Below are 27,506 nucleotides of genomic sequence, written 5' to 3' on the forward strand. Positions count from 1 at the left end.
GAGTTTCACAGACCAAGAGGATTGCGAGAAAATTATGTGCGCAGCGAAAGCACGCTATCTCATCATCGAATCGTAAGTTACGACATCCCTTGCCTCTAACCCTGGTCCAATGGAAGAACGGTGCATCGCCTGCTCAGACCAGGCGGATCAGCCATTTAAAAACTGCACTAGCGTCATATTAAGAGAAAAGGTTAAATAATTATTGATGTTAAATCTTAAGGTTCTTCTTCAAAAGATCACTTAGTTTAAATACGTAGAAAGCTCCAGAACTCAGGCAACCATGGCAGATTGATGGTTGGATGGATGGATGGATGGACGGATGAATGGATGAATGGATTTTAACTGCTGTACACTTTATAACGGGCGGTAGCTCGCGTCACCTAGCCTAGAAATTAAAAACCAAAACCAGAAAAATCCAATATTCTGCCATGGCTACCAGGCGATTAGCTACATCGGAAGCGTCGGTTGCGCTCGGGCTTAGTGCGAAAGCAAGTATGAACTTATCGGGGCTTGTAAACAGCCTCATCTATCTCCACGTAATGTCATCACACCCGGTTGGTTCCTACTCAGCAATTGGGGGTTTCACCGAAGTTGGAGCTTTTTAAACGGTTCAGTGAAATTGTGGGAACTTGGTGATTGTTTCCAAGTTAGCTTTTCTGAAGATATGTGTGGATAAAGTCAAATATAAAAAGAACTGATATACACGTACGATATTTTAACTTCGCGTAGTATCATTACCACCGTGTTTCTATTTCTTTGTCAAGAAACGACCGATGACCTAAGATGTGGCATAAATTGAATACATTGAGAGCACATATAACAAGTGCACAGGCAGAGCGTTTTTTGTGTTTTTTTTTATTTTCGTTAGTCCAGTATTTAAAAAAACGGAACCTGCGTTATGAGCTTTTTATACCTGGGGCGAATGCATCTTTCTGGAAACGCCAGCGCCTCGAGTGAGTGCTCTGGGGCTTTATGGGAACTGTGAGGGTGACGGGCCCTTTAGCTACAGTGTACTTCAGCCGAGCCAAGTGTAACCAAGTCGAGCTTTCGCATGCTAGGTGGCGCACGCTTGCCGGAACTGCAGCGCCATTCTAAATCAATTCATGCATCCAGGCGAGCTAACGGTCTTCGAACGTCGTTTGGACGAGTTGCGTTGTAGTATTAGTAGTAGTTGTTGTTTTTTATTGGCGAAGGACAATAAAATGTACCAACTTTTTTTTTATACCTTAACTAATTCCCGCAACAATTCTTGTTAAAAAAAAAAAAAGAAAGAATGATGTTTGATGCGTGAGTGATACCTCGCTCTTTTGGCTAGTGGCCCACGCGCGATGGTTCATTAAAAAAGAAAGGTGGTCGTGTGGTTAGCTCATCCAAAAAAGGGCAAAGGAAAGTGCTGCGTAAAAGGATGCGACCACAACATCCTGAAAGATCGTCAAGTGTCATGGCATCTGTTTTTGAAGGACGAGAGGCGCAATAAGATGAAGGTCGTTTTCTGCCGTACGCAGGGACCCAACGCGAACGTAGGCAACGTGGTTCTCGCAGGTTGTGCGACGGTCGTAGCCATTTAGCAGCAGACGGCGGAGCAGAGACCCTGACGGTTCCCATAATGCCTCACGCGCGCCGCTTGAGGGCGCGTGCTACTTTCCAGAAATGTCCATTGGCAGCCATGGCAATCTCACGAAAACAATCAAATAGGTTAATTAATTGAAGAAACAACTAAAAAAAATTAAAACTAAGTTCTTTTTATATTTCTTTCTGGGGCCTAGTGCATTTCTAGATTTGACACTCGACCGCGGTAAAGTCTAACCCTGTTGTAAACTTTTGATAAATAAAGTTGTAGCGGAAGCGAGAAATGTCACTTCTGAGTACGGCTTCAAGCCCAAAGTAAGTGGACAAGAAGCGTCAGGCTCGCTTCGCTTCCGGAGCCGACAAGGGGTGGATGTGGACATCAATGGCGCTCATGCCAGACTGTTTACGTTTGAAGCCGCGTACACGGGTGGCATTTCTCGCCTCGTAGTGCCCACTTCGATATAGCCAACATTTCACCACACGGACGGCAGTATGATGTTTTCTTTTTTTAATTGATTATTGCACTCTTACCGACGTGATGTTCAAACGTTTTCTCGCAGGTGTCCTCCACCCCCCCTAAAACCAGAGGACCCACGCTGCGAATACGTTCGCGTAGGTAAAGGCAACTACCCCAAATGCTGCGAAACGGATTTGTCCTGCGATTGGTCGAAGTCCGCTGGGAGTGGGGATGACACTATTTCTACATATGACTCTGAATAAACCCTTTAGTAGAGCTTCGCTTGGTTTACGTGTCAAATGGAAAGGCTACGCGAGGATTTTTTTACTAAAGAGCCACTGTGAATGGCAGCTTCAGCCAGAGATGCCATATATACGAGGGCCCCGTAGTTTCTTCAAGGGTCAGATCCGGATTAGCAATGACGAGATTATGGGGACTATTGGAGATGAGATCCAGCTGTAGTGGCCCCTAGTGGCGTTGTTGAAAACTGAACACACAGAAAAAAAAAACAGCTCACTTTCTTTCCCTTTTAGATACAGGATACTGCAAGCCAACATGGTGGCCCAACAGGAAATGGATTTAATGTTTATACAGAAACAATAATACCGAAAAAATACTAGTATGCATGAAAGTTTAAATGCATATCTGGGTGATTTCAGAAAAGATTGACCAAAGGGTGGCTGGTCGACACTTTTTAGTCAACTAATGTTTTTATATTCCTTTGTCTGGTGTCTAGCATAAATAAATCCACATTTAGTTTTGACCAGAAAAAAAAATGAGTACCGGAAAAGTCGTAATTCATGAAGAGGTGGAGAGTTTCATTCGCGCCCACTGGTGGAGGGGGCACGTTTGAAAGTGAATAACTAAAACGGTAAACTTAGGAGACTTGTAGATACGCCAGCTGAACGAAGGAAGAAAAATGCAAAACAGAGAGTCACAAGGAACATACACACGCACTCCGCTGGACTAACAACCATTTACTGGATACCATCTTTTTCTTCGTTGACTTACATTTAATGGATAACTTCTTCTCTTTCGTCGATTTTAATTTTGCCTATATGAAATACGTGTCCCTCGTCTTCATCACATCAGTTTGAAAAACCTTGCATCCCCAGAGATAACGTCTCCTGTGGGCTCATGCCGGCTATTTTACACAGGGAGTGTTTCCTGCAGGCGGTGTGCCCCTTTGTGCCTGATATTATCGCCCGTCACGCCAGCGAGGGGGATGGCGACGGGCACGACTGCTCAGTAAACAAGCATCGGCGGCCATATTTTGCTGGTTGAAGCGAACCCCCTTATCCTCGACACCGAGCGGGGAAATGCGAAAAAAGATTATATTGGCCGTTTTGCCAGAACTAGCGAGGAGTGTCGTCTGCTACTTCCGTCAACTATTGCGCCATAATCGTGATGTTCGCAAAGAATTGATTGTTGTTATAGTAAGTTACAGGTCGTGAAGGTAACAGCAAATGCCCCTCAAAGGGCTTCATATATCCCTCCGCCACCTCCAGATCCAATAGCGTCCCATCGTTTCAATGACGTCGCGGCCAACGCGGGAGGAGGGTCTTGCCTTCCTGTAAATATTTGCTTTAACTTTCAATTTTGACTAAGCGTTGTGGAAGCGACGAGAGAGATTTTAGAGTTTTCCCCCTCTGATGGAAACAAATACGACTTTCGGGGAATAGGGTTCCCCCTCCGATGGATACAAAGGCTATTTTCGGGGGCTCGGTTCCCTCTCCGATGAGTAGAGGGAACCAACTCGTCGAAAGCCAACTCGTCGACGGCCAACTCGTGGGCGGTCCATTCGTCGAATAGGCCAATTCGTCATAGGGCAACTCGTCGAAGGAACACTTGTCGAAGAGGACAACTGGTCGCCACTGTTTGAAAGCCACAATATATAATTCTGTCCTGAAATTTCGAAGCAAATCCTGCCCTATAGTAATGCGTAATATCGCCGCACGATAATAGCCTCCGGTGCGCTCTTTCTTGTCGAAAATAACAACTTGCAGCTTTCGTCGCTGTCACGGTGTAGTGGGAGGCGATCACTAAGTCGCGCGTGTATCACTGGGCCGCGTGTTAAACTACACGACCCACCCGTTCACCCCGCTTCGCGGCGACCGTCTATACGGCGGCTCATAACAGAAATGCTAACCCGCCTGGCCCATCAGTCACGTCGCTTCGCGGCGACAGTCTGCGACGGCTCATTACAAAAAAGTAATAAAACAAACAAACAAAAGTACGACCCCGAAATGAACATTTCTCAACTTGTCTCAAGATACTGTCCTGTCTTCGCAGTCTTGTGATTGTTCTTTCCGTCTTGTAACCTAAGAAGGGCGCTGTGTCCAAACACAAATAAAAATTTAGGTCAAAAGGTAAGAAGGAACTACGAAGTTTAACCTCGGACCGTCATTCAACCCATTCGACGAATCGCCCTTCGACTGACTGCCCCTTTCGACAAGTTGCCCTTCAACTAATTGCACTATTACGAATTGGCCTAGTCGACGAATGGGCCGTCGACGAGTTGGCTTTTGACGAGTTGACCGGATCCCGGGTCGGAGACAAGCTGGCTGTAGTCAATATCTATCCATTGAAGCGGAACAAGGGGCGTTTCCAGTGAACTATTCTTTCGACTGCGGAAGGATTTGAAAGGGGAGCATCGCGCTTGTGGGAGAAGCTTCTCGAATACCTTCTTGACTTCTAGCCGACTACAGCCACAGAATACTATCACGCTGAAAGGGAATGCTTGAATATGTTTTTATTCTAGATATAAGTCAGGGATATATGTAAAGATGCAGATGAAGAGAAAGGAGCATATAGTGTCGAAGGAAAATAATGCAAACAAAGTCCCCAGTGGCCGATGGCTGCGGTTCTTTTCTTGATTCACTAGTCCGTAATATGATACCTGTTTGCATGCAGTGTTCCCAGATGGGGAAATTATAAATCAGTAGATGGACACCCTAAATATTAGTAGATCACCCAAACATTCAGTAGACATTAAAAAAAATCGTTTGTATTCCCGACCGCTCTTAATAGATGACATAACATAAATAATGTACTGATATAGTCAAATATAACGTAAGACAGTGGGAGGTGAAAAGGGCGGAAGCGGAAAGTTCAAGTGGAGAGGAGCGACCTCCTTTTCACAACGGCTTTCTTGTGAGCGCCCCTTTCCCCCTCGCACTGTTCTTCTTCTCATGTTGAATCTGACTATAATAAACACGCACAGAAATTATTCGTGGGCATCCCCATCATTGCAATGACGCCATCAAGGAAGCGAAACCAAAACAAGCTTTTGTTCAATACTAGCTCGCGCTACCTTACGCTCACTAACCTTCGAATAGTGTATCTAGGACCATTAAAAATGAGACATTACAAAACGTGCCGGACACCCGAGAGCAGTTTATTATAGTATCACTTAACACTTCTCTATGAACACAGTAACAATGTCCAACAATATGAAGGCCGCTCAAAAAATTAAAACAAAGTTCGAGAAATTCTTGCTTCTCGAAACTTTGTTCCAGTCACCGTTCACCTTGTCATAGATTGCGCTAGACATTCCAGAACACGCAGGCCACCCAAGGGCAGCTTGACTAGCAGTCCACACTTTCCTAAGAACGTGTAAAAAGTTAAAAATCAGACGCGCAACTCTAGGGTCCATACGTGGGCCAGAGTTGCGCGTCTGTTTTCCACGTGCCGCCGCGCCGCTATTCGCCGAGATCGACCAAGTGAGAAGCAAAAACTCCTGCGCCGTGCAGGAAAGTAGACGTTCCACGCGCCCCGGCCTATGTTCCCCTGCTTTTGCCTGATCCTCCTCCTTTCCTGTTTTTTCATGCGCGGCGGCGCCGCTATTCACCGAATTCCTTCACGCGACCGGCCGCAATTGACGGAGCACGGCTCCTACACGCGCGAGGGGTGGCTTTCCTGCATAACTTAAAGGAGCTGTGCAACGATATTCAGTTGGAATGTTTTTCACTTTACACGAGCTTACTGGCACTAGTGGGACTGAAGGATACTTGCACGCAACGCCAATGGCCAAGAAACTCCTTTGTTGCGGTGCAATTTCAAGGACAAAAGTGATCACTTCCATTCAATCTCTCCTTGGCGGAATTTGATGACGTAACGTGGGGATCGCAGTACACCCATATGACGATATTTGAATGGTGTTCATAGATTTGACCCGAGCATTGCGTGGGCACTCGATTTGGGCTCGTGATAATTACTAGCTCGAGAAGCATTCGAGTAGTGGCCCGTGTCCAATCGCTGCAACGACGACAATAGCCGAGCCATAACAATATCTGGAACTCAGCGCGTGCCCTGTGCTTTGCCAACCCCAGCACGTGGCTATAATCAACATCGGCGGCATATAATCGGCTTCAGATCACGTGGCCGCTTGTTCTGGCTGCGAGTTGAGGGGGTGAACGCTGCTCGATTTTCTTTAATTTTTTTCTGGGACTTCTATTGCGTGGGATGAAAAACGAACGCGTGTTTCATAGGTCATTAATGTCAGGAATTCTTTCTAGGCGGTATTAGCGCAAAGTACAAAAATTGTTGCATCGCCCCTTTAAGATTATAAGATAGCTGAACGCGAGACTCTGGCTCCCGGAGCCTATACAGGAACTCTATACATAGCTCATTTTAGTGCCGCGCCATCATATGCTTCCAAGCGTTGCGCGAGGCACCGGCTCGTGAATTGGCGTTTTTTGATGATTTGATGCCGCTTGCAAGACAAACAAACACATCCAGGGGTCTTACTAAGAGCGTGGAACTCTTGGGCTCCGTTCAAAATCTTACCCAAACGAATCCGAGTTACTCCGGCGGGTCCTGTCACATGACAGCGCAGACTGAGAAATGCTAGACGCGGGCAGGTTTTAGAACGCCAAGGTGCAAAACCCTTACCTTGGAGTAAGATGGAGTAGATTTTGGAACACGGCCTTGGTGTCCCCTAGAGACTCGCGGAGCGCGAGGTTACGTGGCTCTTTCGTACCGCTACACTCTCAGAAAAAAAGGAGCCAAATGAGCAAAAAAGGGTTCTTTTCGCTAAACAAGAACCGATTTCGGGGAAGATCCTTTAGAAGCGTGCTTTCTCAACCAAAAGCACCCCTCGCAAAGTAAAAAAAGAAATGCAGAGCTAGTTTCCGGCCTGGAGAGAGCGAAAAGGGTTCTTGTTGCAGCCAGGAAAGAGATAAAGCGATCTTTGGAAAAAGGAGGTCACTTAAGTCTTCTACCGGATAGAGGGACACAATGACCAGGCTCGAAAGGCTTTGCACGCGAGAAATTGGGTGCGCCATTCTGTGGAAACAAAGCTGCCCGTGCGAGCTGTCAAGTCCTTGAAAGCTTAGAGAGGTGGAATGTCGTAGTTATTTACCAAGTCGCGTTGTGTTATTTACCAAACCGAGATAATCTTCGCCTCGGACCACAGATGAAACAGGCTTCGATGCCTTTGACTCCCGGGCCACCTGCTTCAGCGGTTTGAACACTGGCGTTCGTTTGCAAGCGTAACTGCTCGCCGTGTTTTATTTAGTAAGAAATGTTAGCATAAAGCTACTCTTAGGTACTCATTTGTATAAACCAAACGGGTCATTGAATTAAAGTTTATTTGAAGAAATCTGTACCTCCGGAAATCGATTGTGTAGTTTATTTCCCCCCAACCCCCAAAAAATGCATACAAATTTTCAAAGGTGCAAAACTTCGATGAATGATCAACACATACAAAAAAGTGCATGTTGCGATGAATGAGTGATGCGGTGATTAAGCGGCGTCGTGTTTTTTTAGTAACAAAAGCTATTTTCTAACTTGCTTTCGTGTTTAAACAATATACGTATAACTGCGCGTATGAATGAAAAAAAAAATAGAACAGAGGAACGTTTTTTGTTTTTTTTGTTTTAGTATAGACCGTTCCATTAGGGTCATAGCAGGGAGGGTAAAAGAGAAAAAAATGCACTCCCCCTCTCACCCCGCGTTCCGTCCGCTCCGCCAAGTGGGCTGTAGCTAGCGTCCGGCTGGCGTGCAAACTCTGTTTAAAATCGCGTCATTTTGGAACTTTCAAGCGCAGATGCGCAGATTTTGGTATGCCAGTTGTCGTGTAATATTATGCTAGATAAAGAGACTCACAGGGTCCGATTTCCCTGTTACCAGCGTGCAAATAAAAGAAAAAATAGGGAAAACTGTGTCAGATTGGCCGATCTCTTTGGCGAAAAGTAAATCCGGTTGCTGTATTTTTTTTACTATACAAAGTTCGTACTGGTGTAGGCCTTTAGCGACCATGAGTGGAAGTCTGAAATAATAAATAAAACGTGCTCTCATGCCGCAATACACGCAATAGTTGAGGGTAGTACTGCCGGCTGACTCAACTGCTATTTAAGTAACGGAAAAAAGATATGCTAGTTGATCATTTCGCAAAATAGAACAACAGAGAGCTATAGGATAATTTTGGAGTAGCTCTAACTATTCTAAGAACGCGAACCACTTCACAACGGCAGCCACGAGCGAGAGTTCGATGTTCGGTAGAGCCCGCCGCTACAGCCCAAAGACGGAGAACGGCAACCTCCCGGTTTGTCGTCTGCTAGCGGAGTCTGGCGCGAGCCCCCTCTCTCGTTTTACCCCGCCGAACCCGCTGAACTTCCCAAATGTGTGGAGAGGGCGCTGCGGGCGAACAAAATGGTGCCGCCCAGAGAGCGCTAAATGGAATGATGCAGTTGTCCTAGCTTGTGGTCATGAGTCATGACACCACCCGTCTCCCAATACGGCGCCTCTGATTGTTTCGCGGCACGTGTCGAGCCGCAAAAATAGAGTTGGGACCCATCCGCGAGGATGGGTCCCAACTCTATTTCATGCCTTAGCATGACATGCTAACTCTATTTCATGCCTTAGCATGACAGTCAGCCTGTCCTTGGCTAAGCCCTCACACTCCCCACCCCTTGCAATAGGTGGCACCGAACTCTCTCGTGTCACTCACACAAAACTGCTCGGAGTCGCGTTCGATGAGCGCCTCGATTTTAGTCGCCACATCCAGGGAACTGCTTCACGTGCGAGGCGGACACTGGGTTTCGTCACCCAAGTTACGCGCGGCATGCCAGCCGCACCACTCAGGCACCTATACACGTCGCTGGTACTCCCGCAGCTGGAATTCTGTTCTGCTATCTGGGACCCCCCCTCAACAACGCATAAGAAATCTCTCGAGTCCATACAGCGGAGGGCAGCCCTTACGCTGTACCGACGAGATTCCCCCTCGTCGCACCACACTGCCGCCAGAGATATTTCCACTACCAGACTCCTGCAGTACGCCCAGTGGCGGACTCTGCAACACCGCAGAGACGTAGCCTCGATCAGGCTCTTCTGCCTAATGATGGGTGCTGGCCACCCTGACGTGCCTTCCCCACCTCGCCTCAACAAGCGAACTGGCCGACTACAACCTCCACTGTCGCGAACTTTGCGCCACAAGACATCGTGCCTAATGCGTGCTGCAGAAATTTGGAGGTCACTCCCACACCACCTCACGGAGTCAATCCCCTGCAACCGAGACGACATCCGCGAGTTGTGTAGAACAGTTACTCGGACAATAGCATAATCACCGGTGTGTGTGTGTGTGTGTGTGTGTGTGTGTGTGTGTGTGTGTGTGTGTGTGTGTGTGTGTGCGTGTGTGTGTGTGTGTGTGCGTGCGTGTGCGTGTGTGTGTGTGTGTGTGTGTGTGTGTGTGTGTGTGTGTGTGTGTGTGTGTGTGTGTGTGTGTGTGTGTGTGTGTGTGTGTGTGTGTGTGTGTGTGTGTGTGTGTGTGTGTGTGTGTGTGTGTGTGTGTGTGCGCGCGCGCGTGTGTGCGCGTGTGTGCGCGTGTGTGCGCGTGTGTGCGCGCGCGTGTGCGTGCGTGCGTGCGTTTGAGCGTGCGTGCGTGAAAAAACGTTTTTGTCTAGATTAGTTTTTATAAGAACTAAAATAGTCTTCATAGCGCCGTCCGGTTGGTGAAAGGGGCACAATATGTGTATGGGCGCACGCCTTTCCCTCCTCACCTGCACACCGAACGGCACCACAAACTTTTAAGTGCAATAAAGTACTATCACTATCACTATCACTATCAAAAATCCTGCTGCGCGGAAGGTTCAAGTGATGTGTTGCAGTCATCTTTATCTTCAAAAATAAATCAGTCTGTAAATGGTGGTTTTTCGATTTCAAGGAGCAGTTATGTCTAGAAGGATACCCCGAAATAATCCCATAGGCATATTCTATAAGTGCGTTTTGAGTGAAGCAAAACTAAACTTCGATATGCTGTGCGTTCAAATTTATGTGCAGTGTAAGAAATGAGTGCTCCGTCCGCCGTTGAACCCCGCTCGCTACTTTGAGGTCGCCCACCAAGAGTTAGGAGAATGGGATGGCATGAGGAAAAAAAAAAAAAAAACACAGAAACCTGGTCGTTGCTGTTCTCGTAGTTTTCGCGAGCAATATGGCATGATAGGATGCAGAACAAATGGCCTCAAACGAAATGGCCCTGGACGAAACGGCCCCGGACAAAATGGTCCCAAGTGCAATCCCGGAGAGAATGGTCCCAAGTGATTTTTAGACACTCATCTTTTAATAAGGTGCTACTCTGAAGTTCTGTTAAGTACATTCAATGCTCTTATAATGCAACTTTTGTAGAGACTATAAAAAAACAAAAAGAAGCTCAATATACACGCGACAATGTTGGAGAAACACACACACAGGGCAGGCACCTGTCTCGTGTGTGTTTTTCTTCGACTTTGTACCGCTTATTTTGCATTCTTTTTCATTATGCCGATCAACCAACTAGCCCAACAATCTATTTTACTGCTTGATACAACTCTTTCCGATCTCCCGCTCGAAGCTTTAAATTGATGCCGTACAGTTACATTTTGTGAACTTGATGTCTTACTTTAAAGGAGTTCCCTCTTCTAGCTCTGTTGAAAAGAGCTACAAGAAGACGTTTTGAGTGAAGCCAAACGTAGCACACATTTACGACTGGTTTCTTTGTGTAATGAAATGTTTATTTCACAAAAAAAATGTATTGCATTATACGAATATTTATCTTTTTATATGTTGGGATTGTACCAATTAAAGCTAATAAAAATAAGGAGCAAGAAAAAATACGAAAAAAATTTATTTGAACCATTTTGTCCGAGTTTTCTATTCGAACAATTTTGTCCGGGGCCATTTTTCCGGTTTTTGGGCTGGTTCTATGTTTTCGATTCCCATTTCTAGTGTAAAAGAGATAAGCGCCGCCTGCACGCCCAGCATTTGTGTGACGTGGCGCTTAACTGAGCTAATATTTGTTCAGAAATGGCAATCGACGGTTCGGAGGTGGCTCCGATTGGAAGAAAAATTCTTTGTCAGCGACATCAATTCGCTCTCTCTGATTTATTATCACTTCTCCTTCGAGTTCCAAAATAGGCTCGATTATCATTCAATCTTGTTTCCAGGCCCTCTATTTTGATAAATTCCTATAAAAAACACGTCACTGACCGGACACTGAATCATCGAATTTAGGTGCGTTGTCGTACTGCCGGCACAAAAGTCGCTCAGCCACCAAATAGGCCAACACGCGTTGCTCAACACAGTGTGTTGATTGTTTCCGTTGCCGGAAGGTGTCACGCCGAATCGAGAATTACGCTCTTGTTTATTTTGTGTTTATTTTTGGCAAGAGAGTGAACTGCCAACAATTTCACCGGCGCCTGACGGACATGCTTGGTGACGTGATCGCCGTGTTTCCTGGCAGACAAGGACGGAAAAGCGATGACATCTGCATATTATCTTCGCCAGCGAACCATGGTTCAGGCAGCTCAACGGCACCCCGGAAGATAAGCCGTAATGTGTTCAAAAGCGACGTTTCGGGGGCTAATCTGCTCACCACTAGGCTGACAGTTCGTTGGGAACGTCATGCTCGTTTGACCAGTGAACCTTCTGCCTTGCACCATGTGATCACAACCGCAGAGAAAGGTGTCAGGTGATAAAAACCAGGCGACTAATTGGTCCGGCAAGCACGTAGCTTCCACCGCGCTGTCAGCTTAGCGGTGAACAGGAATGGGTCGCTGAAGGTCACTAGAGCCAACAGGATCTAGTTTCGTTGCTCGAGGGAGTGCCACACTCGCTCGTACAAGTGGCGGATCGGAACAATGTTTGACCTCCTCTCCCTTTGGGTTTGAAGCTCTAGAAGGAAGTAGCTTCCTTCTTTTCCTTTTAGTCATCACTTGCAACATGTCAGCGGACGTGAGCACATGGACGATTGGAGACGTCTGCTGGTGGCTTTTTGAAAACGAACTGCAATCGGCCTGTTCATCATTTCAAGGTAAAACTTCTTCTAATCAGGCAATATTTATAATTTATCTTGAAAATTGCTATAAGTGCAGTAGTGCTCAAAATGGCCGGAAATTGTTTGATGCATAGGCAGAATAAGTAGGACAGGGGGCGGCTTCTTATTAATTAAGCTACTTGTCGTTTGAAATTTGTTTTTATGCTATTTTAACTTGGAGTTGTCCAAACAAGCACGTTACAAAAAAAAAAAAAAAAAACATTATTTTACAGTCTTGTATGTTGAACTACACAAGAAAAAAACGTTTTTGAAGCGAACACTGATTTCATTACTACAATACTGACTATATATAATATGACAAAATGCTGAGTTCAAGCTTTCCGCAAGAAAGATCTCAAGAACAGAACTTCGAATTTACAGCGCGAATGAAATGAGCAATGATATCTCTTCGTAAATGTAAAAACGTATGTTACCGGGCTTTAATTAGCTAATGTATCCGTATTTATGGCCCCAATAAACGTGAGCGAATAGGTGCTGTAAACGTTTTTGTTTTTTGACCGGCCAGGGACATGGCACTCTGAGAGCCAATCACTGCAATTTACGGCACCGCTCAACTAATGAGGATGCCGAACATTTGGTTAGACCCAAAGATGCTGTCTGCGACATCAGGGAATGCAAAAAGTCCCGCTTGCTTTGCTTAATGTAACAGCGCAGATTGCATTTCTTGGTCTAAACGTATGTTCCGCGTCGTCATTCGCTGAGAGGACTTCGCAGGTTGCAACGATTGGCTCTCGGAGTGTTGTGCGGAAATCGACAGGCGCGAACTTTTTGTGCATTTTGTGTTTGCACAAATGTGGATGTATGTTTGATAAAAATAACTGTTATACTTGGTCCTATATTCAGTGCTGCAACTATTATGTAAATAGCTTACATGCGTAAACGGCGCATCAACGTAACAAATTGTTTTTGTTTTAGGGATTCGTTGATACTCACAAATGTGAAGACGCCGTGAGTGCTCGCCGTCATGCTTTGCTCATGAACGAAGAGATAACTAAAGCGCCCTTGAACGTCGACTTGATACAAGACCGCATGATGCGGACGTTTCAGTCTTGCCAAGAATGGATCCTCAGCGATGCTGGAGCCCTCACAGTCCTTGAGGAATTTCCGGCAATGACGATTCCCTCAATGGTAACTCAATATTATCTTCTTTATATTTAGTCTTAAAGTTTCGAGATTTTTACAGGTCATCAGGACTTCAAAAGTTTCTTACTACTCGTTTTATCACCTGTGAATGAGATAAGGGCTTTTGATACGTGCTAAATTAAATAATTTTACCTCGTAATAAGGCTAGGCAATCAATGAGTTAACATTCCGATTAATTAACTATTGTTTTACTCTGAATCAAGTGAGTTTAACAGGCATATTGGTTGGATTTAGAGTTACGAAAAGTCTTATAAACAAAAAAGTAAAAAGAATATTCATTTAATTCTTTTTTTGTGTTTATAACACAATTGTCTCTCATGGCTACTTAAGTGTTTTATATGATTATTATCTAGAGTGGTTTTGAAGTTTAAATAATAACGTACAAATATTTTATTTTAAATGTTTTCCATGCTTTTCTTGTGTATGAGCACAACGGCAAGTTGATATTCGAACTTGTTATTGTACAAATATGTACATATATTTTATTTTACATGTTAGCCATGCCTTACTTCTGTATGAGGCACAATGACAAGTTGTTATGTACTAAGCCTTATAAGACGTAGTAAAAACTTGTCAAAGAAAAAATCGGTTGTTCTAGGCCTTTTCTGGACAAAATAACTTTCCTCGAGATCAGCGCGACCTATAAATTGATTAACTAGTCAATATAAAAGAAAACGTAAATCAAAATTATTTTAATTGACGCCAAGCCTTACTCCACTATAGTGACAGTAAGTGGTCATTTAGTTAATATATATATATATATATATATATATATATATATATATATATATATATATATATATGTGTGTGTGTGTGTGTGTGTGTGTAAACAATCCGTGTGTACAAATTCATAGCGCATAAATGTATTTTTGTAAACCAGCAACACTGTCCATTCGTTGTTTATTTTTCAGTTACTACAAGACGTGAAACTGCCGTTCGGCAAAGACATCCGGAGGACATGGGAGCCAAGATTGAGGCATTTACAGCTTCTACACAGGTGCTCCTCAAAGGAAAAGAACGTCACTCTGAACCTCGAAGAGCTGCTTGAAGGTATACTTTAGTTGGTGTTTTTGTAATCTATCACAAGTTTCAGACTGCGACGACGCAGAGGTTTACCTTCGTCCACCATAAATATGCTGGGTTAACTTACTACCCCATTACGAACTGATGACCGCTTATCGGGGCCATTCGTTTAAGACAGGGTTAACTTATACTCAGAAACAACTTTCTGTGGCGTTTCTGAAGTGAAGAGTGCGTGTGCATAGCCTTGATTGGCGCTTAAGATGCGCGGGCGTTTTTAACTTCGACTACATTGCCAAAAAAGTTGCCCAAGTCACCCCCGAGTATAGTGCATTGTCACAGATGGTAATGCAAACTTGTCAGGGTTATATCTTCAATATACGAGCTAGTAATATAAAACATATCCTTGCTTTATTTTCTAAAAATAATATAGAGGAAATATAAGCGACTAAAGTCAATGACAGGTTAAGAAAAATCTAAAAGAGGAAAGCCGATGGACGCTTGCAATGGAGAGAAGGTTTCTCCTCTCCCCTACAAGCTTCTGTCCGCTTCCTCCTCTCCAGCTCGTAGATTTTTTCTTAACCTGTTACTGACTGTAGGGCAAGAAGGATTAAATATGGGTAGAACCAACGTTCCTTGAAACATGCTTAAAATTCCTGTGCATCTACTTCCCGCGGAACACTCGAGAAGCCAATCACACCAATCCACGAAGAGAGCTCGGCGAATAAAAAGGTCAAAGCATGTTTAGACATATGAATGAAGCGAGAGATGTCACTGAGAATGGCGGTTCACGTACTGACTTCATGCTCAGTGTCACGTAACAGACTTCATTTTTAAGTCAAACATATTTTCAGCTTCTCCATTGGCCGAGTTTTCTTCGTAGATTGCATTGATCGGCCCCTCGAGTGGACGCACGGGCATTTTTAAAAGCAGAGAAAATTCGGTGGCACGTTGGGCATTGTTTTACGTGTGTACTGCACATATATTGTAATTCATTGACTTCCGATCTTCTTCCTTTACTACTTCTTGGATGGAAAGGGAACGCTTGATGCTGCGTACCATTTTTCGCTTTTACACATTGTTGTAGCGAAGGGGGCTTCGAAGGGGACGCTTCGTCATCCGCTGGTCGCGCTCTCTAGATCGCACATGATTGACCCACTAAATGTTTTGAAGGAAATCATATCTGCGGGCATGTTTTAGAGCGTAAGGCTAAACGAGAAATAAAATGCTTAGTGAAACCTATACAATTATAATTGATCTGAAAGCGCGGCGAATGAGCAACTCGCAGCATAATAATACAGAGGAAAATACATGTGTTCATATTCTTGCTTTCTTGTTGTAGGAAGTCCGGACACTGATGCCACTCATCCATCTCCAGGAAAATGAATTTGACATCTTTCTGGACGGTGTCCCTTACAGTGAGCGACATCAGAACGACAGTAGAAGCTGTGTGCACATTGCTGGCAGTGATACCCGTCTCGTCTTGAAACTGTTTCGAATTTTGTTAGCTTTTTTACTGCGAACAGAAGAATCAATTTTTGCTACTCCAATAAAGTATATGATTGGACATGATGTTTACTGTTCTGCCTGTCACCTAGTTAATTACGTACAGGAATGAAGTGTGTTGACTCTGGCCAGACTGATGTTTGTCAACCTGTCGAGAAGGCCCAGTGCTAGCGATTAATGAACAATCTTAAGACACTTTGGTTGGTAGAAAAAAATGCACCTTGTGGAGCAAGAAATACAAAATACGATTTACTAAAAACTAACTAGAAATGTAAAAAAAACTCATTTGTCATAAAAGAGGGTTAGAAGTACCAAATATGGTTTACTAAAATAACGCCAACATAATCTAAAGAACTTGGGATTTATTGAAAGAACCAAGGAGGTTCCAAATAGAACATGAAATAGGGTTCATAAAGAAAAACCAAAGAAGGATCCGTAAAGAACCTCGAAATAAGGTTCATTAAGAGCACGAAAAAGGGTTCTGGAAAGAACCGAAATGGGGTTCATTAAGAAGAACCAATAAAGGATACGAAAAGAACCCTGAAATAGGGTTTATTTAGAGCACCAGAAACGGTTCTAGAAAGAACCTGAAATAGGGTTCATTAAGAGCACCAGAAAGGGTTCTAGAAAGAACCCGAAATGGGGTTCATAAAGAGCACCAAAAAGGGTTCGGGAAAGAACCCGAAATAGGGTTCATTAGGAAGAACCAAAAAAGGATCCTAGAAGAACCCCTAAATAGGGTTCGTTAAATAGAACCCAGAAGCGTTCTGAAAAGAACCAAAAATAGGGTTCATTAAGAAGAACCAATAAACGATCCGAAAAGAACCCCGAAATAGGGTTCATTAGAAAGAACCTTTTTTGTGGGTTCTTTTCTGCACCTTTAAGGGTGCCGCCCATTGGACAAGCGAAAGAACCCTAAAAGGTGCTAGTTGGCACGCTTTTTTTTTAGAGTGTAGATTGGCTACATAGGTCACGGCATCAGCCGAGGTCACTCTAAAACTGAAAGTAAAAGCTCTTCGCGCTGTGGCGAGAAAAATTGGGTTGCGTGTATGTTCATACAGCCTAGAACTTGGTCTGCCTCAACGGGCGACGAGTCTCCCAGCTGTGGATGAGCAATTTAGCCAGTGCAGTACAACCGCTAGCCTGGGGTCTTTAACGTGCACCACGCAGTAATGATACACGACTTGACGCCGGTACGATGCTCGCAGCACGTTACCATGGCATTACAAAGACATACATGCGTCGCCACTCATTGGTCCTATTTTGCTTGTGTGGTGTAGCAGACAGAGATTCCGCATAGACCATTCTCCGGCAAAAAAGCAAAACCGATCTCGGCGGTGTCAAGCCAGGGACTCGTGCAGCCGGTCGCTGACTCTGCAAGCTCGTGAAAATAGCAACAAGAAATGCTCTGGCTTGGGGCATTTGGTGCTAGTGTCGCCATCTTGTTGAGCCCATTGAAATGAAACGTTGCGAAAACCACCCTGTTAAATTTATTTGCACAAATGCGCAAATACTAAGACATTGGCGCTCCCCGTCATGGCCTTGGGATTAAGATTGAAGACACCTCTAGTACGTACTAATATTCCTTTTGTCACTTTTGTCATCCAAATAATGCTAATTTTAAGATTTCCTTAATAAAAATCTTCAGCGCTCTCAGGAGAAAATTAAAGGGTCGTACACTGTTAGCAAAAATAACACGCCCAGACGTGTAAACCGTTGTCCCATAGCGGACACGTCGAAACGTGTTCGTTTTACACGCAGCCATCTGTGTTTTTCGTCTACACATGAGGTGCTGTGTAAACTTAACACGATACACCGTGTTTTTCTTCCGCTAAGCACGGTTCAGCGTGTTGGCTGAGCGTGCTCATAAAACATGGCGGCCAGCAGTCGAGAACAGGCGAGGGACGAGCCCAGAGCCGTTTATACTGAGAGAGTTTGGCCGATGGGCGGAGCTTGTTGGCCGCTAGAACCAGCGGATTTCGCGATAACACAATATGGCGTTACTTCTTTGTCTTGTTCATTCCTGTGAAATCGCGTAGAGTTCCTATGAGGCAGATCCACAATATGGCGGACGGAAGTAGTCATCCCCCGGTTGTCAGACTACGCTGCTGTGGTTGTCAGACTGCCAAAATCTCCTTAAGAAGGCCAAACTCTCTCAGTATAAACGGCTCTGGACGAGCCCATTAAGCCGCGCGCCTTTCGGCTGAATTGAAAGCACACAGGACAGCGTTTGTTCTCCTTCGATGTCTTTTATACACACTAAACAGTCTCCAAGCGGCGGACGTAGCTACGCGCAAAAATACGTACGTGCGTCGTCGGCGGTCGGCGGCGTCGGTAGCTACGATCGAGCCGCTAGACAGGCTAGACAGAAAAGCGAACTTAAATGGACAAATAACTCGAGCAAACTATTTGAAATCGGGCGGTAACTTCCGCCACCTAGCGGGATTTCTAGCAGTCTATAAAAAAAGTTTGTTAATATACTACGAGCCTACGACCGATCACAGGTAGACACAACCCCTACATACATCACGCACAACACCAATACCACGCATTACACATCACCGACATATACACAAACACAACACCCGACACTGCGCCCGACACTTCCTACTTAACATGCTTTTTTCTCCGCGGCGCATATAAGCTTGACATGTGCGGGTGAGCTATTTAGTCGCTGACCGTTACAGATTTATAGAAGAAGACACAAAACACGGCGCAATGGACAGCCGTATGTAAGAACTCTTTGCATTTAAAAAGTATGGAGGCAAAATCTATAATGTTAGTCCGTTCCGAAAGATAACGATGTATTGACAATAAATCCTAAACCGGTCATGAAGAAATTCAAATTTTTGTTATTTTTATGCTAGACCAGTGATATGAGCAGTCCGATTAGCTTGAATCAGATTTTTTTTTAATTATTAAGATTTTATCATTATATAATTAATAATAAACGGAAATGATGCTTGCGCAAAGCATTTTTTTATATATTCTCGTGAAGGACATGTGCTCAACACTTCACTTCCGCTAGTTGCAGTACAGGAGCAGACGCCTTCACTTTTGGGTCGTGTTGATGCAGTTTGTTGTCGTGTGTCGTGTCGGTGTTGAGTGGAGCGGTGGGGCTCGGGAGTTCGTGGCCGGTGTTATTCGTGATCACTAATGTAAAACGCTAATGCGTCTTTCTTTTTTTTTTTTTTTTTTTTTTTTTACACTGCCACGCTGTTACCATTTCGAACTTTGAATATACACGGGCCCGTAGCACTGCATTATGCTGAATGGCGAGCTCCTTCTCTGCTGACGTCGCTTTCCTGGTACCACTCGTGGATACTGCAAGCGTTTAAACAGTGTACACCGTCTCGCCTACATCCCCGGTGACGTATTCGACCTGTTGAAACGTTTTGCTTCCGTCATTTTTAAGTACGCAAGGCAGTTATCTCGTTGGTCTGGTTCCGGTTATAAAAGCAAGGCAAAACGCTCGTAGTTCCCGCCCTCAGTACACGTTGGACATCTTCCACACTTTGACACCGGATAACTGAATGAACGAGGATCTACATTCACTTCAGAGGTCACTCTCGCCGCTTCCTCACCGTTTAGCAGCAGGATCAGCTGGCGACAAGCCACGGATGAAAGCATTCGTGGCTTGTGAGCATCAACAGCCCAAGCGCACTCGGTGCCGACGCGGGCGATGCGGGTTTCTGTCAACGGGGAGGCCAGCACAAACCGTGACCGTTCCAGCTCTTCGTCATGGCACGGTGTTGCAGAGAGCAGAGTAAAATACAACTACACGGACCACCGAAGCAAACGCACTGCTATCGTAAATCTTGGCTTGTGATTGCGCCTTTGTAGATCATCTTATTCGTTTTACTGGAGAGACGCAAACGACAGGCATAACAAAATCGCTTGCATACTCCGCATACCTCGCAAAAGCATTTACCCAGTCACCTTGCGAAAAGCGCGAAACACGGAGTCCGCACCGTCCTAAGCTTCTTCTGTTTTTTACCTGCTTTAGAGCAGTTTGTACCCGCTTTTAGATATGCCTACTGAAACTGAAACAGGGCAGTGCCATAGAAAACAGACAAAGTTGGGAAAGTGGAAAGCTTGCTCGCTCTCTCCAATTGCTCAACTCTCAAGTGATTGTACCATAGTAAATGCACCAGCGCCTTTCCAAAACAAAGAAAAAGCACTATGTTCACCACGCAAAAAATTGTCTCAGTTCATGCATCTGAGGGCAGGTAGGAAATCTTGCCCCAATTTATTCACACCGCATGATGAGCGCAACAAACTCGCACGAGATTTAAAGGAAAATATCAGTGGTGACTTAAGTTTCCCTGAAATTCTGTTACCGGTCGTTTGCAGGACCGAGTCATCTACTCGAGCTGTGTGCGTCGCTGTGCAAACGCAGTCCAACACGAAGCATAAAAACGGCAGATCTAGGACAACAATCCGGAGTCCATTGTTCAATTAAAACGACGTAATTTTGTCGAAAACGCCCACAGCTTTTTACTCACGGTATGCGTCGGTATACTTCCACATTTTGAAACAGAACGAGGGAAGATTTACTTTTAAAAACGCTCGCTGCGTCCTCCCGGACCAGCTGGACCGGATCAGCTGATTACGACGGACTAAACCCACAGCAACCAATTCGCGCTCCGTGTTAGTGTGGCTTTCTACCTCCAAGCACCGCACCACACACCACGGACACTTCAGCTCTTTGTCGCATCGCCGCGTTGCACCAAACAGAACGAGATCGCCGAAGTAAACGCAGCGCTGTCGTGACCCTTGGCTTGTGGTTGCGCACTCGTGGACCCGGTGACACCCTTCGCTTTCCAAGCACACACGACGATTGCGAATGATGCTTTCCGTCGTCCGGGAACATCAAAGGGGCACGTCTCCGGTCACGTCTTCGCTACATGTGCTCGCAAACCGAGCACCTTCCAACCTTCTTGCCCAACCAAAAGAATACCGGCGCCATACGGCTCTGCCGGCGCCATGTTAAACGTGCGTTGTTGCAGTGTTGCCAACCTATTTTTCGAAAATACCCCACGACAGCGTCCAGAAAACCCTACATTACCCTACGAATGTTGCTTATGACCCTACGTTTTACCCTACGAGGCAAATCTTTGTTTAAATAATACTGTTGTATGGATTATGATGATACAGGGTAATATTAATACAGTACAAAGCGACAGGGCAGATCTTGCATGTGCGCTGTGTAGCATCAGCACAACAGTGATGTAGCGAGCGCAGCACAGACATCCCCAACCAACAGGTTTAGTCGATTTGTCGTGAAATTAGAAACTGGGCTACGCGGAACCAGCACTCGCGGCGCCAGACAAGGCGGCTCATTGGAAAAGGAAGCTAATCCGAACGGTATATTAGCTTCTTTGGGTGTACCGCCTAGGGATTCGTCAAACTAAGGTACTATTTCGACAAATCAGGCTTTTACACCAGGGGAGGGTAGGAAACCGGCGGCTCCTCCGTGTTCGCTAAAATGTCATGCGATGAAACGTCATTGTTTCGGCTTCGTTCGCTAAAACGCCGTTCGCTCAAGTGAACGCCTCCAGTCCCCGGGATGCACTCACTTGATCAAATGACGTTTTAGTGAACGCCCACGCTTCACCGAATGACACTTCAGCGAATAGTCGGACGCCGCGAAGCGGCGTTTTCGGGTGAGCCAAATGGGTTCACATTTTTTAATCGGCCGCCGCAGACTGTCGTCGCGAAACGGCGTAAGCGCAGCGCGGCCCCCGTTATTCGCTACAACGTCGATTCGCTCAAATGTCGCTGTTCGCTAAAACATCATTCGCTCAAGCGATATGGACCCGTCCTGGTAGGCTCGGGATGGTTCCGCCTGCGGTGCCACGTGTTTCGCAGGTGTAACAAGGACCGCCGGATGGACCAGTCATCAGAAAAAAATTGGCGGGACCATTTCCACTGGGAAGATACCTCTTCTGGCTCCAATCTTCCTAAGCGCAACTCCACCTCCTCCCACCTCTCCCACTTGCTCTAGCTCTCCAATACTCTCCAACTTAGGGAGCCTACATACCCCAACTTGGTGTGTGGTGCTCTCAGTTAGCACTATAACCGGTCGCGGTTCGAGTTCGACCAGGTTCGACCTTTTCGAACTTTTAGTGGAAAGTTCGACGAACCTTGTATTGAGGTTCGACTCGTGTGCGCATGCGCGACAGGCTGGCCAGTTGGCTTCGGATTGGATGGTAATGGCTAAGAGATGAATTAAGTGCAGCGCTGATTGGCTATTTCAGTCAATACAGTACTAAAATTTAAGTTATTAACTTCTTCAGTGATTATAATTAGTTTATTTTAATTGCAGCTGTTCACAAAATAAAATAACCCTTTGCATAAAAAAAAAATTCTCCAAACCTAGACATGCTTGTATTAAGGTCTGGCCACACTGTCCATAAAAGTCGAACCGGTCGAATCTGGTGAAAAGGTCGAAGGTTCGTCGAACCGGTTCGACTCAGTCGAACCCCGGAAGTTCGACCAAAAAATCTGGTTCGACAAAAGTTCGCGACACCCCTAGTTAGCACGTCTTGCAACTTGGATTCTTTCGATTTGCATGATGTTGTGGTGTGGCAGCACACGGGTTGTAAAGCTATGCAAAACTTGCGCGGCAACTTTTTTTTTTTTTTTTTTATGCTCGCCGTTGAAGAAGCAACGGCTGAAAATACCCTACTTTTGGCGGGGAAATGGCCGGACGGCCCTACAGCCCTACAATATGCCATAAATGCCTAAAATACCCTACAAGTAGGGTAATTACCCTACGGTTGGCAACACTGCGTTGTTGCCAGATTTTCTCCGACCAAATAAAAAACAACGAAAGCAAACCGGTTCTAGCTTCCAGCTTACCTCGGCGTTACGCCGTGGCCAAATTTTCTCTGTCAGCTCTAACTTAAAGATGACCTACAGATGCAGCAACACTGGACACCACGGAGCGCCGTAAATTCTGAGGAGGATGCATGGGAAGCGGCGGCACCTTCGCTTGCAGTTGGAAGGGTTGAAGCCAAAACGAAACCAACTGCAATGTCGCGTGTTCAGATCAAGGGCACGCTTTTTATAGCCATTGTAACTGTTTAGAACGAGTAATTATACGCCTAACTTTATTTTTGGTGTGTGAGAAACAATTATCAAGACCCCTAATATAAATACAAACAAGGGCGACATAAGGGAAGCCGCATTGCCATTGTCGACCACAAACAATGGCAGCCAGCACGCACGGTAAGCGCGGGGTTCGCCCCGTCTCGCGACATGGCGTAATTGCTTTTGGTGCTTATCTGTCTCCGAGACATGTTTCTTTCCGCGGAATTTGACTCCACGGTCCTTTCTAGGTGTGTCCCCAAGCGTTCCGGTGCTTCGGTAGCCGGCAATGCTGCGGTCGTCGCCGGCGGTGGTGCGTGTTTTCGAGGTCGGCTACACGGTTATGCGTGTATGACCGAACGAAAACACGTTTTTTACAACCTCGCATGATTTTTGAACGAATTATCCGTTACTCAACGTGTAAATTTATGGTAATTTGTGTAAATAGCGTGTTTTTCACCCCAAATATTCACCAAATACACGGGACTTGCTAACAGCGTACGACCCTCATCACATCTTCATAATGACCCTCAAAAAGAATCAATACTTTCGTCTATTCCTGAAACACGGGTTTGTGTAGCGAAATTTGCCCTTTGAGTGTCGACCGGGTGAATACTGCTTAATGGTGCGCAGCTCCTTCGCAATCTTGCCCATGACGAAGTTGAACAACGTCGGCAAGAGGATGACACCTTGGGGAACTCAAGAGACACCGGGAAACGTGCGAGGTTGTGCTTCGACCACTGCCGAATGTTTCAATGTGGCGAAAGCTTTCTGGAGGTCGACCGCCACCAGGAGCCCGGGCACTTCGGTGGTACCGCGGCAATTCTTGCCCAACATGTTGCCCACCATAAGCGAACAAAATGCCGAAATACGAAGAGCATCGTCATGGCTAGGTATGATTCTGATGAATTTCATTTTCTAATACCCCGGTCACACAGGCTAATTTCGTGCGCTTGAACAGAGTGTACTTCGCCTTTAGTGTCATTTGTGTAGTGTGCCACACGGCTTCTTCCTGAACACATTCGGCTTCAAGTGTAGTAGTAGTAGTAAAAACGTTTATTGGGTGATGCCGCCTTCTGGCCTGAAGGCCTCAGATTAGGCGGGGGGGAAAGGGTGAACGGAAGTGAAAATGATGATGATGATTAGATGAACCTACCGATCCCGGAGGATCGGAGGAAGTTGATGAGAGATGTGCAGATGAGTTCTTGTTCATTCAGAATGGCGGTTGTTGGTTTGGTCCATTCTGTGTAGGAGCCAGGTCGTATGTGGTAGGGGAGGTTGCGGATTGCGGCCTCGCGCTCCGGCGCAGATTCTGCGCAGTCCCACAGGAGATGGGAGCAGGTGGCAGGAACGCCGCAGTGTTCGCAGTTCGGATCGGGGCCGACGTCGTCTGGATCCGTCGGATGGTGAATTCTTGACAGCCAGTCTGGCGTCAGCACCGTCTTCGTTTGGAGTCGGTTGAGCGCCATCCGCTGCCATCGCGGAAAGATGCTCGGAATGCGGTGAGGGTTGGGCGGCAGGAGAGTAGTGAGGCGCACCTTGCGTGCTGCTCGTTCTTCGCGTTTGACCTCGGAAAGGTCAAAGTCGGCAGTGTCTTCAGGCACCTTCCGAGGACTGAGCGGAGGAACCAGGCCTTGTGAGGGCTGTGTTGCTTGTAGCTGTGCCCTCGCGGCCCCATTCGCTCTCTCGTTCCCAGGGATGCCTTCGTGGCCTGGCAGCCACGCGACAGTGATCGTTTGGTCGTCCTTCGCTTTGCGCACCAGTGTTCGCATCTGTGCGACCACGGCGTTACATGTGTCCGTGCGACGCAATTCGCGGAGTGCCTCTTGAGAATCTGTATATATGCGTGTTTCTGTGATGTTGGCTCTCTTCAGAATGGCTGCCTGTGTCGCCATCAAGATCGCTCGCAGTTCTGCGGAGCACGTGGTCTTCGTGTTTACAGTGATTTCTTGCTGCGTGTCCTGTTTTGTAGGGGAGTACCAGGCTATAGCCGTGCGGCCGGTCTCAGAGCGCGACGCGTCTGTGTAAAACACTTCGACGTGCTCTCCGAGACCGCCGACTTCTGCCATGTGTTTAGAGGCCTGAGTGACTCTTCGTCCCGGCGAGTCGTTCCCTTGGTTTTTTGGAATCGGTTTGGCGACGGTGACCGCCTCCGTTTCCCATGAGGGCGGAGGCGTCGGCATAAATGGGCCGTCAATGAGATGGGCGCGCCCACTCAGTATCAGAATAGTTCTGCCTTGGGGCGTCCGGGACAGGCGCAGGGCTTGACTGATTCGTTGTTCTTCGGCGATTTCTTGAATGGTATTCATCTGCGCGATGCGTTCGAGCTCTTCCACCCGTGTGAAGCGAGGGAGACCCGTGACAATCCTCATTGCGGCCCGATTCATTGTGACAAGTGTGGTCTCCTGCGTCTGAGTTAGATTTTGAAAGTTCTGTCCATAAATAACCTTTGGCACTAGAAGAGTCCGCACGAGACGGCGTAATGGGTCTTCTTGAGCCCCCCAAGCTTTGTTGGTAATTGCTTTGAGGAGGGTCAGACCGTTTTTCCACTGTTTTTTTACGTGCTTCATCCATGTGTTGGCCCTTCCGTGGTGGTCGAAGGGGACACCCAATATTTTCACACAGTCTGCCTGTGTGATGGGAGTGTTTTCCACGTTAAGATGAATGTCTGTGCGTGATTTTTTGCGCTTTGCGGGAATTACCATATACATGGTCTTCTCCTTAGAAAGCTGAAGTCCGGTGTTTTGTGCGAAAGTGGTGACGATGTCAAGGGCACGTTGCATGTGGTATTGCTGGTCGGATGCCAGTCCGGCTGTCGTCCACAGGGTGACGTCATCCGCATAAATGGTATAACGCACCTGTGGAACGGCCTCAAGGGCTAGGGCGAGATCGGTCATGGCGAGGTTGAAAAGGAGCGGCGACAGAACCGCCCCTTGCGGTACGCCGATGTTGTTGGCCTTCCAGGCCCCTTTTGTATTTCCGATCGCCACCTGGTAAGTGCGATTTTCTAGAAAGGTTTTGATAAAATTTAAGGGGCGGCCCTGTATGCCTCGCCTCTGCGCAGCAGCGACCACGGTGGAGTGCGGGATAGAGTCAAAGGCCTTTCGCAAGTCGATGGCGACGAGTGTCCGAGGCTGAACATTGGAGAGGTGGCGTTCGTAGAGGTCGTGATGAATCATTACCAGGCTGTCTTGAGTTGACATTTGAGGTCGGAAACCAGTCTGCATGGGATGGAGGGCGCCCGTAGTCTCGAGGATCCATTGCAGGCGGCCGATGACCATGCGCTCCAATACCTTGCTTAAATTGGAAGTGAGGGATATCGGTCGGAGATTTGCTATTGCGTGCGGAGTCTTGCCGGGCTTCGGAATGGGAATCACTGTAGACCGTTTCCACTCCGCCGGCATTGCGCCTTCCATCCAGACCGCATTGAATGTGTCGAGGAGTTCGTTCATCGCTTCCATCGGAAGGTTCCGGAGCGCCGTTATGGTGACGTGGTCCGGACCTGGTGCAGAGTTCGCCTTCGCCAAGCTAAGGGCGTCAATGAGCTCCGCCATAGTGAATGATGCGTCCCCCGGTTGTTCGTTTATGATGGGCAGTGGTGTGTAGACCTCGGCCGGCGGTGGAGTAGGTTGTTGAGGAAAGAACTGTTCCCCGGCTAATTCCGCAAGTTGTTCCTCGGTTATGTTAATACGCAGAGCTAGGTTGCTCCCGGTGTTGCGGGTTTTAATCTTTCCGGCGAGTCCCTTGTACGCATGCCATACCTTCATGTAGCCCGTCCTGTCGTTGAAAGAGTCGCACAACCCTCTCCAGGTGGTGCGGCAGAGCTCGATCGTGTATCTTTTGGCCTTGGATGTGGCCTGATTCAGGCAGATCTTGTTCGTGAGGGATTTCTTGGCCCTGTACCGAACGAGCGCCTTGAGGCGTTTTTCCCACAGCGTGACCAGGCGGAGGTCGAGGGGTGGCGTGTCCTCTTTCACCTGGTACTCGGTGCGGGCCTCTTTGAGCGCGAGCTGGATGCGCTCTGCGAGGGGGACGCCGTTGTGACGACCTATTGCGGTACGATAGTTGTCCCACTTGGTGAAGGTTGCTCGCCGTCTTGGGGAGGAGCGAATGGAGAGCTGGATAAAAATAGGAAGGTGATCGCTGCCCATGGGGTCCGACTGTACTTGCCATTGGATTTTCAATTTCGGTGATGCCCAGGTTAGATCGGGTGACGTGTCGTCGGGTCCGGGTATCTGGGCCAACCGGGTGGGTACTTCAGGGCTGTTGCAAAGCTTGAGCTTGGCTGCAACACAGGCTTTTTTAAAGCTCTTTCCCCGGGCGTTCTCGTCGGGGTATCCCCACGCGGTGTGACGAGCGTTGAAGTCACCAGCCAGGATGGTGTGCCGGCCCATTGCTACAAGTCCC

The 27,506-nt window shown here is 46.7% G+C and overlaps 1 protein-coding gene across 1 annotated transcript; it reads left to right on the forward strand.

Moving 5' to 3' along the window:
• Positions 1 to 8,891: 8,891 nt before the first annotated feature.
• Positions 8,892 to 9,590, forward strand: LOC120837896 (the record flags this gene model as incomplete). The annotated part of the gene is made up of 1 exon (XM_040207533.3): positions 8,892 to 9,590. A coding segment is annotated over one exon (699 nt), but the record flags the coding sequence as incomplete, so codon positions are not given.
• Positions 9,591 to 27,506: the final 17,916 nt, after the last annotated feature.

This window comes from Ixodes scapularis, unplaced genomic scaffold (assembly GCF_016920785.2).
Source record: "Ixodes scapularis isolate PalLabHiFi unplaced genomic scaffold, ASM1692078v2 PGA_scaffold5__190_contigs__length_132052651, whole genome shotgun sequence".
NCBI lineage: Eukaryota > Metazoa > Arthropoda > Arachnida > Ixodida > Ixodidae > Ixodes > Ixodes scapularis.